Source organism: Amia ocellicauda, chromosome 1, assembly GCF_036373705.1.
Source record: "Amia ocellicauda isolate fAmiCal2 chromosome 1, fAmiCal2.hap1, whole genome shotgun sequence".
NCBI classification, from domain to species: domain Eukaryota; kingdom Metazoa; phylum Chordata; class Actinopteri; order Amiiformes; family Amiidae; genus Amia; species Amia ocellicauda.
Genome location: NC_089850.1, coordinates 56514950 through 56529133, shown reverse-complemented (window position 1 = coordinate 56529133; position 14184 = coordinate 56514950). Strand labels below are relative to the sequence as shown.

At 42.5% G+C, this 14184-nt stretch overlaps 1 protein-coding gene across 1 annotated transcript in view; it reads left to right on the top strand.

Annotated features, from left to right (window-relative positions):
• The window catches only part of grik4 (glutamate receptor, ionotropic, kainate 4), a 342628-nt gene that overhangs the window by 225831 nt on the left and 102613 nt on the right, over positions 1-14184 (top strand). The window contains exon 6 of the mRNA XM_066710250.1: positions 10526-10691. Within this exon, the coding sequence (XP_066566347.1) occupies positions 10526-10691 (166 nt within the window). The remainder of the gene's footprint in view (positions 1-10525; positions 10692-14184) is intronic.

Genomic DNA, 14184 nt, shown 5'->3' with positions numbered 1-14184 from the left:
GAGAGGAGGCCATTCGCCCCATTGTGCTTGTTTGGTGTCCATTAATAACTAAGTGATCAAGGATCCTATCCAGTCTGTTTTTGAATGTTCCCAAATTGTCTCTTCAGCCACATCGCTGGGGAGTTTGTTCAGATTGTGACGCCTCTCTGTGTGAAGAAGTGTCTCCTGTTTTCTGTCTTGAATGCCTTGAAGCCCAATTTCCATTTGTGTCCCCGGGTGCGTGTGTCCTTGCTGATCTGGAAAAGCTCCTCTGGTTTGATGTGGTCGATGCCTTTCATGATTTTGAAGACTTGGATCAAGTCTCCACATAGGACATTCTCTTCAGACCTGTCTGAAGTCTGGTTGCTCTCCTCTGAACTGCCTCTAGAGCAGCGATATCTGTCTTGAAGTGTGGAGCCCAGAACTGTCCACAGTATCCAGATGAGCTCTAACTAATGCATTGTACAGTCTGAACATCACTGCCCTTGTTCTCAATTCCACACTTTTGACAATATACCCTAACATCCTGTTTGCCTTTTTTATTGCTTCCCCACATTGTTTGGATGGAGAAAGTGAGGAGTCCACACAGACTCCTAGGTCTTTCTCATGCGTTACTTCATCTAGTTCTATTCCTCCCACAGTGTAATTATAGTGGACATTTTTGTTACCTGCATGTAATACCTTGCACTTGTCCACATTGAATTTCATCTGCCAGGTGTCGGCCCACAACTGAATATTATCTAAGTCCCTTTGAATAGCCTGTGCTGCCGAGATTGTATCTGCTGAGCCACCTATTTTAATATCATCTGCAAATTGGACAAGTTTGCTAATTATCCCAGAGTCCAGATCCTTAATATAGATTAGAAAAAGCACAGGCCCTAGTTCTGATCCCTGTGGAACTCCACTAACAACCTCACTCCAGTTAGAAGCAACTCCTCTAATCGACACCCTCTGTTTCCTAGACATCAACCAGCTCATAATCCATCTACTTACATTACCCTGAATGCCTACAGCTTCCAATTTCAGGATCAGTCTTTGGTGTGGAACCTTATCAAAAGCATTTTGATAAAAAAAAGCTAAAGACGTCTGTGATCTGCGATGACAGGACAGGAGAGATCGTAGAGGAAGTATTAAACTGATTACCACCACCCCCTGTCCTAGACAAACCTTTTCCACAGCCCAACAGTCAGTATCATCAAACTGGCAAGACCCCCCCAACCGTCCCCATCCCCCTGTCATGTCCCGTCAGTTTCCCAGAGTGATGGGTCTCCTCGGCTTCCCCCCAGCCACACCACGCAGCCCCATCAATTCCTCGGGTAATGGAGCGGGACGTGTAGACCGTCTCTTTTACAAGACAAATTTCATGTCTTTCTTTCTTATTGAAATGTCACCAGGTCTGAGTTATTGTTTACCACAGACAGGGCCCTGCCCCGCTGAATAGAAAAGTCTCCTTTAAGTTTCAAAACAAGCACCACAGGCTTCCCCTCTGCATCATTACTGCTTCGGCTGCCTCCGGAAACCAGCAACTTTCTGAAAGAACTGGAGTGAAGTCACATTTGTATTCAGTGACTCTTTCCTCCATGCTTACAAAAAGTTCCAAGGTCTCGATCGAGCCCCCCTCATCCTCCCGGCAGACATTTAATCCAAATAACAAAAGGAAAAAAGAACCCTGCTGAGGTTAGTCAGCCAGTCTTGAGGGTGATGTCTCTGGAGGTGTTGGGTCAAGTCCAGGCTCGGGCTGTGGTCTGAGCCAGTCGAGTCTGTAAATCAGTCGTGACAGATGCCAGTCTGGGACTTTCAGACTTTTTGGGAACAGGGAGTAAGTGGAATAAAAGTCCTTTGCCCTCCATCTTAATGACCGTTGACCTTGAGTTGAGCATTTGTGGGAAAAACGTCCCTTTCTCAGTAATAAACCCCGTGGTGAAAAGATTTCTCATGCGTCGCCTTCAGCATTTTTCCATATCTTCGAACACAACGACCTGATCTGACTTTTTAATGCTGCCGTTTGAAGACAGATGGATACGGACTTCACACCATAACAGCGCAACCCTCCCTGTAGGCAAGACTACTTAAGAGGGATGCAGAAAGGGCAGTGTGCAGCGAAGGTCATTTTGTGCTTCATGGCAGGAAGTCCTCATCCAGCTGGCTGTTGTGTAGTGCCATTAGCAAACACCATAAGAAAAAGAGCTATGAAAACAGAGAGAGAGTATTAGCTCACCTGTTCCAACTTTACATAATTGCCTGTCAACCCCCATCATGTCTTTGTGATTAATATTTTGCATGCGAGATTATTATGTACTTCCTTCAGTATACATTCTCTCACCCCCCCCCACCCACACACGCTCATCAACGAACTGTCTCTTCCCAATTAGTTTGTACAATTCGGTGGGATAATGTAAAACTATAATTAAACAATTTCTATTAAGAAAATATACAGCTTATAGAAACCCAGAGAGAGAGAGAGAGAGAGGGAGAGAGGATGATATGATGTCTGTACCGCCAGCAAAAAAAATCTAAAACCTAAACTGTAATTGTCGTAAAGTAACACTAATTAGGCCTGATATCCTTGCTGTGTGTTAAGATTGAGTGCTGCTGCTGGTGTATAATTAGACAACGCTAGCAGCTCCGGTATCGTTTGAATGTTTCCTGTCGGGGAACAACAGCACAGAAATTGGAAATGCTGTTTTGTTTTGACTCAGTAGCTCTCACTTAATTTTAAGGGGCATTAATGTACAAATGAATTTTGTTGTTAGTTGCTAGTCGACGGAGAGTCTCAGATCTATTGCAGTATTTGGTTTCGAGCTGTGTTTTTGAGGCCTAAGGTTGACAACTAAGATGTTAGAAGTGCTAACTATAATATAGCATTTGTTTATTATTGTAATGATCTACTATCCATTTCCTACCACATTCCCAGTGGGATAGATATGTATAATTTAAGTACGTATCTGTTGATGTGACCCTATTAACAAATCAACAATAACACACAGCTCACTTTCAGATAACTAACAATAATACAAATAAGACTAAAGTTAAATGGTAACACTTTACAATAGGTCTCCCTAGTTACAGTGTATCAATATAGTAAGTACTCAGTAACTACATCTTAGTTACTCATAAGTACAGTGTAATTATGCATCTGTTAACATGTAACCTAGATAGTTACTGAGTACCTACAATGTTAATACATTTTAATTAGGGATACCTATTGTAAAGTCTTAGAAACATAAGAAGGTTTACAATCGAGAGGAGGCCAATCACCCCATCATGCTTGTTTTTGTCCATTAATAACTAAGTGATCCAAGGATCCTATCCAGTCTGTTTTTGAATGTTCCCAAATTGTCTCTTCAGCCACATCGCTGGGGAGTTTGTACAGATTGTGATGCCTCTCTGTGTGAAGAAGTGTCTCCTGTTTTCTGTCTTGAATGCCTTGAAGCCCAATTTCCATTTGGGTCCCCGGGTGCGTGTGTCCCTGCTGATCTGGAAAAGCTCCTCTGGTTTGATGTGGTTGATGCCTTTCATGATTTTGAAGACTTGAATTAAGTCCCCACGTTTCCTCTGTTACCAGTTAGATATGTATTCCTGTAAATATATAATACAGAATTATGGAATTACTGCCCCTGAAAGCATGACTGTGCAATGTTCTGGTAAATAACACGTTTTCTGAATCATATATATATATATTTAAAAAATCTGAGAAATTAAAGGAAAGCATGAAGGCTGAGACAGTATTGTTAAAGTTAATAAGGGCTCTGACTGTAGCCGCATGACTCACATTTCACAAAGCAGATCTCAGAATTACCTCTTACACTAAATGAGTTTCTGTCGTCGGCATGAAGACGCCATCGGTGCGCCGGTTACTCACTGAGGCTTTCCGGCACTTTCCTCACTGCTGCCGTCACACCAAGATACGGCACAATGTTTCAGCTTAGCTTGTCATAACACAGACACAGCCGTTTTAATTAGACGGCCTTTTAGAAAACAAGCAACACCTGATTCTTCTCCTTCTCCTTCAACTCCTTCTAACTCAATGGTTCTTAATCCAAGCAATGTGTGGAGCAATAAAAAAGGCAAACACAATGCTAGGGTATATTGTCAAAAGTGTGGAATTGAGAACAAGGGCAGTGATGTTCAGACTGTACAATGCACTAGTTAGAGCTCATCTGGATACTGTGTGCAGTTCTGGGCTCCACACTTCAAGAAAGATATCGCTGCTCTAGAGGCAGTTCAGAGGAGAGCAACCAGACTTATTCCAGGTCTGAAGGGAAAGTCCTACTGAGAGACTGAGGAACTGAACCTTTTCACCCGGGAACAGAGGAGACTACGTGGGGACTTGATTCAAGTCTTCAAAATCATGAAGGGCATCGACCACATCAAACCAGAGGAGCTTTTCCAGATCAGCAGGGACACACGCACCCGGGGACACAAATGGAAATTGGGCTTCAAGGCATTCAAGACAGAAAACAGGAGACACTTCTTCACACAGAGAGGCGTCACAATCTGAACAAACCCCTAATTTCACTAATAATTTCTTAAATCAGAGCTTTTTAATTATTTAAAACTGGGGGTTATAAATGAAATAAAAATGGTATAAGGAACATATTATCTTATTATCTTCAATTAAGGCTCGGTTTGAACAGAAGCCAGCAGCGTAAGGGCTCCTCTTGGACCAGGGTTGAGAACCACTCTTCTAGCTCACATGATCATGCATACTTTATGACTTATCCAGCACTTTTGGGAGAGCGAATGCCTCCTGTCAGAAAGGCACAGGGTCACATTTTTAGATGGTTTGAGATGATTTAATCCTAGGCAATCCATTGATGGGTTTATACAGTGAGGGAAAATAGTATTTGATCCCCTGCTGATTTTGTATGTTTGCCCACTGACAAACAAATGATCAGTCTATAATTGTAATGGTGGGTGTATTTTAACAGTGAGAGACAGAATAACAACAAAAAAATCCAGAAAAACGCAATTCAAAAAAGTTATAGATTGATTTGCATGTTAATGAGGGAAATAAGTATTTGATCCCCTATCAATCAGCAAGATTTCTGGCTCCCAGGTGTCTTTTATACAGGTAACGAGCTGAGATTAGGAGCACTCTCTTAAAGGGAGTGCTCCTAATCTCAGCTCGTTACCTGTATAAAAGACACCTGTCCACAGAAGCAATCAATCAATCAGATTCCAAACTCTCCACCATGGCCAAGACCAAAGAGCTGTCCAAGGATGTCAGGGACAAGATTGTAGACCTACACAAGGCTGGAATGGGCTACAAGACCATCGCCAAGCAGCTTGGTGAGAAGGTGACAACAGTTGGTGCGATTATTCGCAAATGGAAGAAACACAAAATAACTGTCAGTCTCCCTCGGTCTGGGGCTCCATGCAAGATCTCACCTCGTGGAGTTTCAATGATCATGAGAACGGTGAGGAATCAACCCAGAACTACACGGGAGGATCTTGTTAATGATCTCAAGGCAGCTGGGACCATAGTCACCAAGAAAACAATTGGTAACACACTACGCCGTGAAGGACTGAAATCCTGCAGCGCCCGCAAGGTCCCCCTGCTCAAGAAAGCACATGTACAGGCCCGTCTGAAGTTTGCCAATGAACATCTGAATGATTCAGAGGAGAACTTGGTGAAAATGTTGTGGTCAGATGAGACCAAAATCGAGCTCTATGGCATCAACTCAACTCGCCGTGTTTGGAGGTGGAGGAATGACCCCAAGAACACCATCCCCACCATCAAACATGGAGGTGGAAACATTATGCTTTGGGGGTGTTTTTCTGCTAAGGGGACAGGACAACTTCACCGCATCAAAGGGACGATGGACGGGGCCATGTACCGTCAAATCATGGGTGAGAACCTCCTTCCCTCAGCCAGGGCATTGAAAATGGGTCGTGGATGGATATTCCAGCATGACAATGACCCAAATCATACAGCCAAGGCAACAAAGGAGTGGCTCAAGAAGAAGCACATTAAGGTCCTGGAATGGCCTAGCCAGTCTCCAGACCTTAATCCCATAGGAAATCTGTGGAGGGAGCTGAAGGTTCGAGTTGCCAAACGTCAGCCTCGAAACCTTAATGACTTGGAGAGGATCTGCAAATAGGAGTGGGACAAAATCCCTCCTGAGATGTGTGCAAACCTGGTGGCCACCTACAAGAAATGTCTGACCTCTGTGATTGCCAACAAGGGTTTTGCCAACAAGTACTAAGTCGAAGGGGTCAAATACTTATTTCCCTCATTAACATGCAAATCAATTTATAACTTTTTTGAAATGCGTTTTTCTGGATTTTTTTGTTGTTATTCTGTCTCTCACTGTTAAAATACACCTACCATTAAAATTATAGACTGATCATTTCTTTGTCAGTGGGCAAACATACAAAATCAGCAGGGGATCAATACTTTTTTCCCTCACTGTATGAACCCCTGAGGTACACAGACTAACCAGCTCAAATAAACCCCTGTAAGCATGTGAAGCCCTCAATTAGTGTCGTTGTCAAAATGTTCATGCCATGGTCATCAGGACAGATCACATTTTCCATTTAAGATATCACAGAGGCAGTCGTGTTTATACGGCACATTTACATTTTTATGCCTCTCTGGACGACTGGCTATCCTGTTGCACTTAAACAGGGAGCATTTATGACTCCAGATCCTGGAGAAAGTAAGAAATAAATGTCAGAGAGACTTACTATTTACCAATGATCCGATGTATTAAAAAGGCAGGGAAAATGCTCATCGTTTTACACCAAACTGATTTAATTGTGTTCTTCACACGCTGAAACGTTAATAAGAAAAATGTGAATTGATTAGATCAAGCTGAGGAGGAAGGTCAGAAATGCATATTCCAAAAATATACATATAGTGTTGAAAATATGTTTGGCGACCAAGTTTGTATATTGTATAATCTTTCCTCTGTAATGTAATAAAAGATGCAGTAATGAAATCAGATGAAAGCAAAGTTGAAGATGACTTGGAGGGGATGGGAATTGGAATCCCTAACTGTTTGTTTCCCTGAAGATATTGCATTGTTTTATAGCCACGGTAATCAATTTAATGGTTATATTTGGCTTCACGTGGGAACATTTCCTGCTTGCCATGTGCTAATTAACTCAAGCCCGCAGTAAACGCCGCTGTCTGCAATGCAAAGCACAGAGATGCTGCAGCAGAAGAGTACGGGAGCAGGCGAGACGGGGGGCCTAATCCGCTTGGCATGTTACGCTACAGGCCACGTGCATTCAAGCCTCTGATACCAACTGTGATACCTGGTACATCTTTCGTGCGATGTACAAGGCCCCGTCCATTCATCCAAGTAGACTATCACTTGTCAGTTGTTAGGAACTTTTCATGTTTTCTCGCTCATCTCATTTCACCGCTTGTATCACTTATAGCGTACCAGGATGTGTCGGGAGTCTGGGGGCATATTTACCTCCGCAGATAGAGCGGAGAGAGCCGGCCTCATCGGATAAAATCCCAGTCCTTCAGTCACAACCACATGTCTTCCGCATGTCACCTCTGTCTGTACCATCATGACAGGCCCCCTCTGCAGCCCCCGAGCGCGCACGGCCATTATCACTCATCCACTGTGTTTGGATCCAATTTAGTACCGGTGAGAGTGATCAGACTGACAGATGAAAATTGTCTCTTTCTCCCCAGGGTCACTGTAGGCAAATCCAGCTGTTTTATATTCACCTGTATTTAGTGTTTTTCTTCGTTAATAAATGAGAAAGACGAGCAATCCGGAATACAGATTTTTGTATCATTCCTCAAGTAATTAAGTATTCAAAAAAAGTGTGAGATTTCTGCATATCCTTTGGAAACAATGAGGACAATGATAATTTGCAGCAGATTATTCTATTTGAAGACTGATTCAAATAAATGACTACTCATAATACTCATAACTGTTGGTTTCTCAGAAGAGCGAACAGTCTTTTACTGGGCTTCTTTCTGTTTCCACAGCAACAGATTGTCACGTTGTGGCAGAGGCACATTTTAGCCAAAGAGTCTGAGAAGAGACGCTACTGCATCTAGGCTTTGATAATCGGGGAATGACTCTGGTGCACTGGTGCGGTTTGAAAGCGTGTGCAATCTTGTGCTTTTCGCTTTGTGCTGGTCACATTTCCTAAGAGGTGCTTTGCTGCCCTTTTTGATGCATTAGCCATTTACTCTGCTAACCATATGTACCATTACAAACAATGTCTCAGACCAGTGCAGTTCAGATGTGCTCCCCTGCATCCGCCTCTGGCTTTGAAGACTGTTTTGAGAAGCACTTCTCACAGAAACAGCATGGCAGTGGACAATCCAAGCAGCATAGATGTAAGAACATAAGAACATAAGAACATAAGAAAGTGTCCAATCGAGAGGAGGCCATTCGCCCCATCGTGCTCATTTGGTGTCACATTAATAACTAAGTGATCCAAGGATCCTATCCAGTCTATTTTTGAATGTTTGCAGTTGCATGATAAAAAAACAAAACTCTAATGAATTAGTAAAACATGTTCTGCCTCGTCTAAACCCATGTGACTATCACCAAGCATATGCTTCTTGCAGGTATTTGGAATAAATGGGGGGGCGTTTAATTGAAGATTTATGGTAACTAAATTCTCAAATGTGTTTTCCCCCCTCTGTCTAATAATAAATACAAAATATGATTATGATTGAAATTAACCAGAACATATTTTATTGTAATTATTTGTATTTGTTATTGAATTAACTTAATAAATCCAGAATGGAGTCAGTTGAATATTTGTTGAGATCAACAGATGCACTTATGAGTGTTGCAAATAGGCTCAGTAATGTGATGTTAAAACATAATATGGAATACGTCTCCAACAGTGTTTCGACAATGTTTATTATTTTAAAGTCTTTGCTTCAGTATTACTCAAGACACCTCTGTTCAGACTGTACCTATAATACAGCAGCCTGATCTCCTGGCGGCTTGGCACTCTTGTTGTCATGCACTTTTGTATTAAACTCTGCTTCCTTATGCTCCTGCTTACTTATGCCTTATTATCATGTCTATTGTTTTACTGCAAATTCTCCTAGGCCTACCCCTGCCTTTAGCATGCACCTAGGACTTAATTATATTATGTCTTCACTTGTTAGTTAATTGTAATAGGATGTATACTTATTGTATTAACACCTTGTAATGCTTTCAAATGTTTGTCATGTAAACTGTAAGTCACCCAGGTTAAGGGCCTCTGATAATAAATAAATACATAAATAAATAAAATGAGACTGGTGCATTTTCGGGCAATGTAAAACTAAAGTTAAGGTTGTTTTGATCTTGGATGTATGTTGACACTAAGTGTATCGCTTTGAGAGTTCACAATAGAGAGTTTATATTCTACAATAGGAATCAAAATTATATATAATCATTATATAATTGAAGGGTGATGACTGGTTTGGAAAATTTCCCATTTTCAGAAAATATATTTTCCCCAGAAAATAGACGTATGCTTTATTGTGAATTCGGTAACAATGGAGCTACTGTAAACCGTACTGTACATCTGCCACTCTCTATGAACAGACGCAAGGTGTGGAAAGGTGTGGGACCTCTCCTGATTTGATCTTGTCAGTTCAAATTCAACATGAGCTGCCAGCCCTGCCCAGATTGGTTGATTTCCTAAGAAAGGAAAGAAAGGTCGGAGCCATACTTTGATCCAGATGCGGTTAGAGATAAATATGGAGGACATTTCCCAATGGTGCTTATTAACGGCGCAAGCTAACATGAACAGCGCAGCTCAATGGAAACAGCGTCCGCCCTATTGAAAGCCACATCAGACTCATTTTGGCAGGTAAAGGAAGCTGGAGCTGGAATAACAGGAGCCGAAACACGATGATGTTATTAATGTTCACCGTTGAGGTATATCTCTGGCCAGCATGAAATTAGCATTCGCTCTCTTTTGTACTTTGACTTTTATCTCCTCGGCGCATCAAGCAATTAATTCCCGAATATACTCTTTTCATCCTGTCTTGCTATTACGATTCTTTGTATCATGACTTTAAAATGTTTGTTTATCTAGCAAGTTCTTGAAAAGGTTACCGTGATTTTTAATTCTCCTCGATGCAATGACTATTATCACGGTTAATTGGGAGTTTTGTTTTGCCTTGTGTTGAAATATCCATGACGTGTCTGTTAAACAATCCCCAGCCAGCAAGCTTGCTTTTGAGGTAGTATTTTTGCTTCCTAGCTGTGTGTTAAAACTCCCAGACAGTAAGATACTGCATTCACTGACCTCGGTCCTATTCTAATTAAGATCATTGCCATTACATTAAGCTCACACACCCACCCACGGTACCACTCAATTCATTCAGTGACGAATCAGCCAATTACCACTGCAATTAATTATTACTTTTTTTAATATAATACGTTGGAATTAAATATCTCATAATATCTGCATAAATGCATCATTACAATGCTAATGGATATTTTTTTCACAACACACATACCGATTTACACGGCAGGGCTATCTAACGCATCCTTCTCGAACCAGGGGTTTAACCTTGATATCTCTCTCAAAGTGTGCCTCTCTGCTTCTACCCCAGGTGCCCTATGTCAAGGTGGCCCCAGAGGACATCCTGAAGGTGCAGTTCCCCCGCTTCACTACCCTGAACCTCCGCCCCACCAACACCGACATCAGCCTGGCTGTGGCGGGCCTCCTCAACTTCTTCAACACCACCACCTCCTGCCTCATCTGCGCAAACGCCGAGTGTAAGCCTCCTGTTTTACTCAGTTTTCCCTCTGTGTTGGGACTTGTCATCACCTCCACCCATTGCTGGGACACGCCAACACAGGGCAGGAAGTGGAAACTCACCTCGGCTGGGGTCCTGCCAAACCCTGGCAACTCTAGGTAAAGAATAACATTATAGTTTGTCACCAGGAAGTCCAATTGAAATACGTGGATGGGTATTTTAAATTCTAGCAGCAGTTGCTAAACAACCACTGCAAAGCATGTACTAACATGGAAAATAAACACACACAATTTAGTCAACAACAAATCTTACAATTAGTGCGCTGTAATTTCCATCTTGTGTAATTAAATAAGTGCAGATTTGAGTGCCAAGACCAGAACCTCACAAAGTATGCACCACGTTAGCTTGATTGGGGGCAGCGATATCTGGACTACAAGATCTGCAGCGCTGTGCAAACCTCCTTCAGTCTCCTTCAACTGTTCACCTGCAGGAACGTTTACATCTGTGGAATACATAAAAGAAAACACACACACAAAGATAGGAAAACGCTGTAGTGACCTGTATGGGCTTTTAACCTCATCCAAAAGGAGTGGATCTATTAACGCTATTAGAAGTAATGCGTACAGCAGCCAAGCACAGTTAGGTCAACAGGAGTGGTGATCTGTGGAATATCCTTTTCATTTCTTAACTTTCAGCAGCCTTTTCAAAATATATATAATTCTGTCTTGCTCTCTGCCCCATGGGGAGTCACGTGGCGGCTCTCGCTGGACAATGGCAAGAAGCGAAACTGTAATCTGTTCTCAGGCGTTAACCTGCAAGGAAACCTTCGGCAACTTACACATCTTTATCACCGGCTTCAAAGGCTGTAAACACAAGGGTTATAGCAGGCATGTTGAAGCCGAATGCTCCCTACGGGCCAGCGGAGTCTTAATCCTCACCAAATATAATAGGTTTCTGTCCGTTTCTGGAAATCTGCATTAGCTCAGAGTCCAGAGACACTCCAGCGAGATCGTGTTGTGAAGATTACAAACGTACGCGAACTTCGGCACACTTGAGAAAACCTCCCCCTCCCTCCCGTGAGACTTCAGTCTGGCTGTAGGGACTGCTGTGGAGGGATCAATCCTTACTCACCAATTATATATGTCACACACGCATTTTGTGCCTTTTCTCAAGTACGCTGCTCTCTTTTTCCTTGTTGTTTAAATGTCAGATTGGTTGCTTTCTGCCTGTAGGTGCATGGAGTAGGGCAGGTGTAAACTGTGTCTGCAAAATGAGCATCAGCAAACCGAGATTGTCTGAGATTGTCTGCAATATCTGAAAAAGCTACTTAAAGAAATCTTAAAAAACCAAGAGTACTGTTATCATACACACCGGAGTTTTGTTCACATGGGTGAATACCATTATTTTCACTTCTCACCACTTTGGCGAGTGTGCTTTTAGTGTTAACCTCAGGACTTTCAGGGTTTTTGACCTTTGTTTAATTGTCTGCACTTGGTTTCCCTTTGCAGTTTCTAATGGGAAACGTGTAGGCCTGAGGGCACTTCCCAAAACTGGTTTGTCACCTCCACCCCCTTGTTCTCTCTCTCTCGTGCGTTTCTTACACAGTCTTTTCCTGTTGCTCTCTCTCATTATCTCTTTCTCTCTTCTCTCATTACAAAGTATGGTAATTTAATTACACTTAGCATCCCATAATCCCATGTAGTATCTTAAAAGTAACAGTAAAATGTTTTCTTCTGGTTTAAAAGACAAATAACATGAGAGAAGAAAATAAACAATTATATACATGGAAACTTAAGGTTGTCCTTTGGGAAAATCTGCAAAGTATTTTCTCCATTTCTTCATGTTTATATGCTTTAGAAGTCACATTGACCCTTTCTGGTACCGACCAGCTTTCTTTTAATCTGCCGGTGTCTCATTTGTTGCAAGGTGCACTATAGCGACAAATCAAATCTTTGAAACTCAAAACTTAAGACCAACTTGGTGAAAATGATTTAAGATGTTTTTTAATACAAAACAATTTACTAAACGAATGAATGAGTAACAGAAGAGAGCCAGGGAGGAAGAACGAATTAAGTAAATAAACGACATTGTTCTTGAACTGAACTTGATTGTGCTTAAACGTATTATTAAAAAAAAAAAAAGATTAATTTACCCTATTATCTGCTCTAACCGATTTCCAGTCAGCTAAAACATGCCGCTGAGCTATAACATTTTATGAGCTGTGTGGGACCCAACTATTTCTCCACAAAAAGCTAATTACACCAGAAGTCCCTCATATTGATTTCAAGTAAAAATGCAAATAGATTGAGTTTCAGTCCTATCGTAAAATACATGTATCTTTTTTTTTCTATCTGGAAATAAAATCCGTCCTAGTTTCAACTAGGCCGCTAATATGTACCCAAGCCTGGTGATTTGCGAATCCTGGAGAAAGCCATTGTGGATTGTAATGACTCGCCATCGCACAGCACCGAGTAAGTGTGAATAAATACAGGCCCCCTGCCTAGGCAAGTAAACGCTCCTCAGAGCTTTAATGCTGTGGAAGGGGGCGAAAGCGGTACCCATTAGGTATTTTCAACCATGGGAGGTTCTTCTTATAATTGTGATGTTCAAGCATCTATAGAGACTCCAAACCTGACATCTTGAGACGTTTCCCTGTATCTGACACTTTGGCCAGCGCCAGGCTGAAAAACCCTCGTTCCCCCAGCAATAAAGAGGAAGCGGTTAGGGCCGAGGGCGTTGAGCTCAGACAGCCATGGCGTCTCGGTGCATTATTCAGAATTCACCATGGATCTTCTTGTCCTTTAGAGAGAAGGTCATTTCCTCTCCCTCCTGAAGCAAAGTCTTTGTTAGTTGACACCGTGAGTGATTTGGCGCATCAGTCACCCTGGGGTGCGTTTGTTCGTTCTTTCGCGAGCGAGCGAGTGAGCGAGTGAGTGAGTAAGGAGAATATCATAATCTGAACTCCTCTACAGTCAGGGCACCTCTGGTTCTCTCTCCCCCCTATTATCCTCTCTCTCTCTGTCTCCGGTCTCTACCAGCCCCCGTTTCCCGAGGCTGTCAGTAAAGTGACACAGGTGGCGGTTGTTGCCACGCTGCTCGACCCGCTCGATGCCAGGTGATCCAATCCGAGCAAAAACATCCCCCTTTGTCAGGCCCTTCAATGCAATGCTGAAGGCCGGGCCAGAGCCTGCTGTCCCCACCGGGCTCATTAATCATCCTCACCCACGACAGCCTAATAGAGCGCGACTGAGTCATGAATATTTCTCAACCTCTTTTCCCAGTAACGCGCCGAAGAGGTAGGGGTTGTGGATTGGGGGGGTACAGCAGTTTATCCGAAAGGACAGCCATTTATCACGGTAGTCTTCAACGCGGGCAGGAGGCGACCGGGAGCATCTGAGGCGAAGATCGGTTCCAGTAGAGCACATATTTTGATGTCATTATAGAGACACCGTTTTCATGGAGATTAAATTTGGCAAAACTGTGAGGAAACGCAGCCCGCTCTCCTTTTTCTG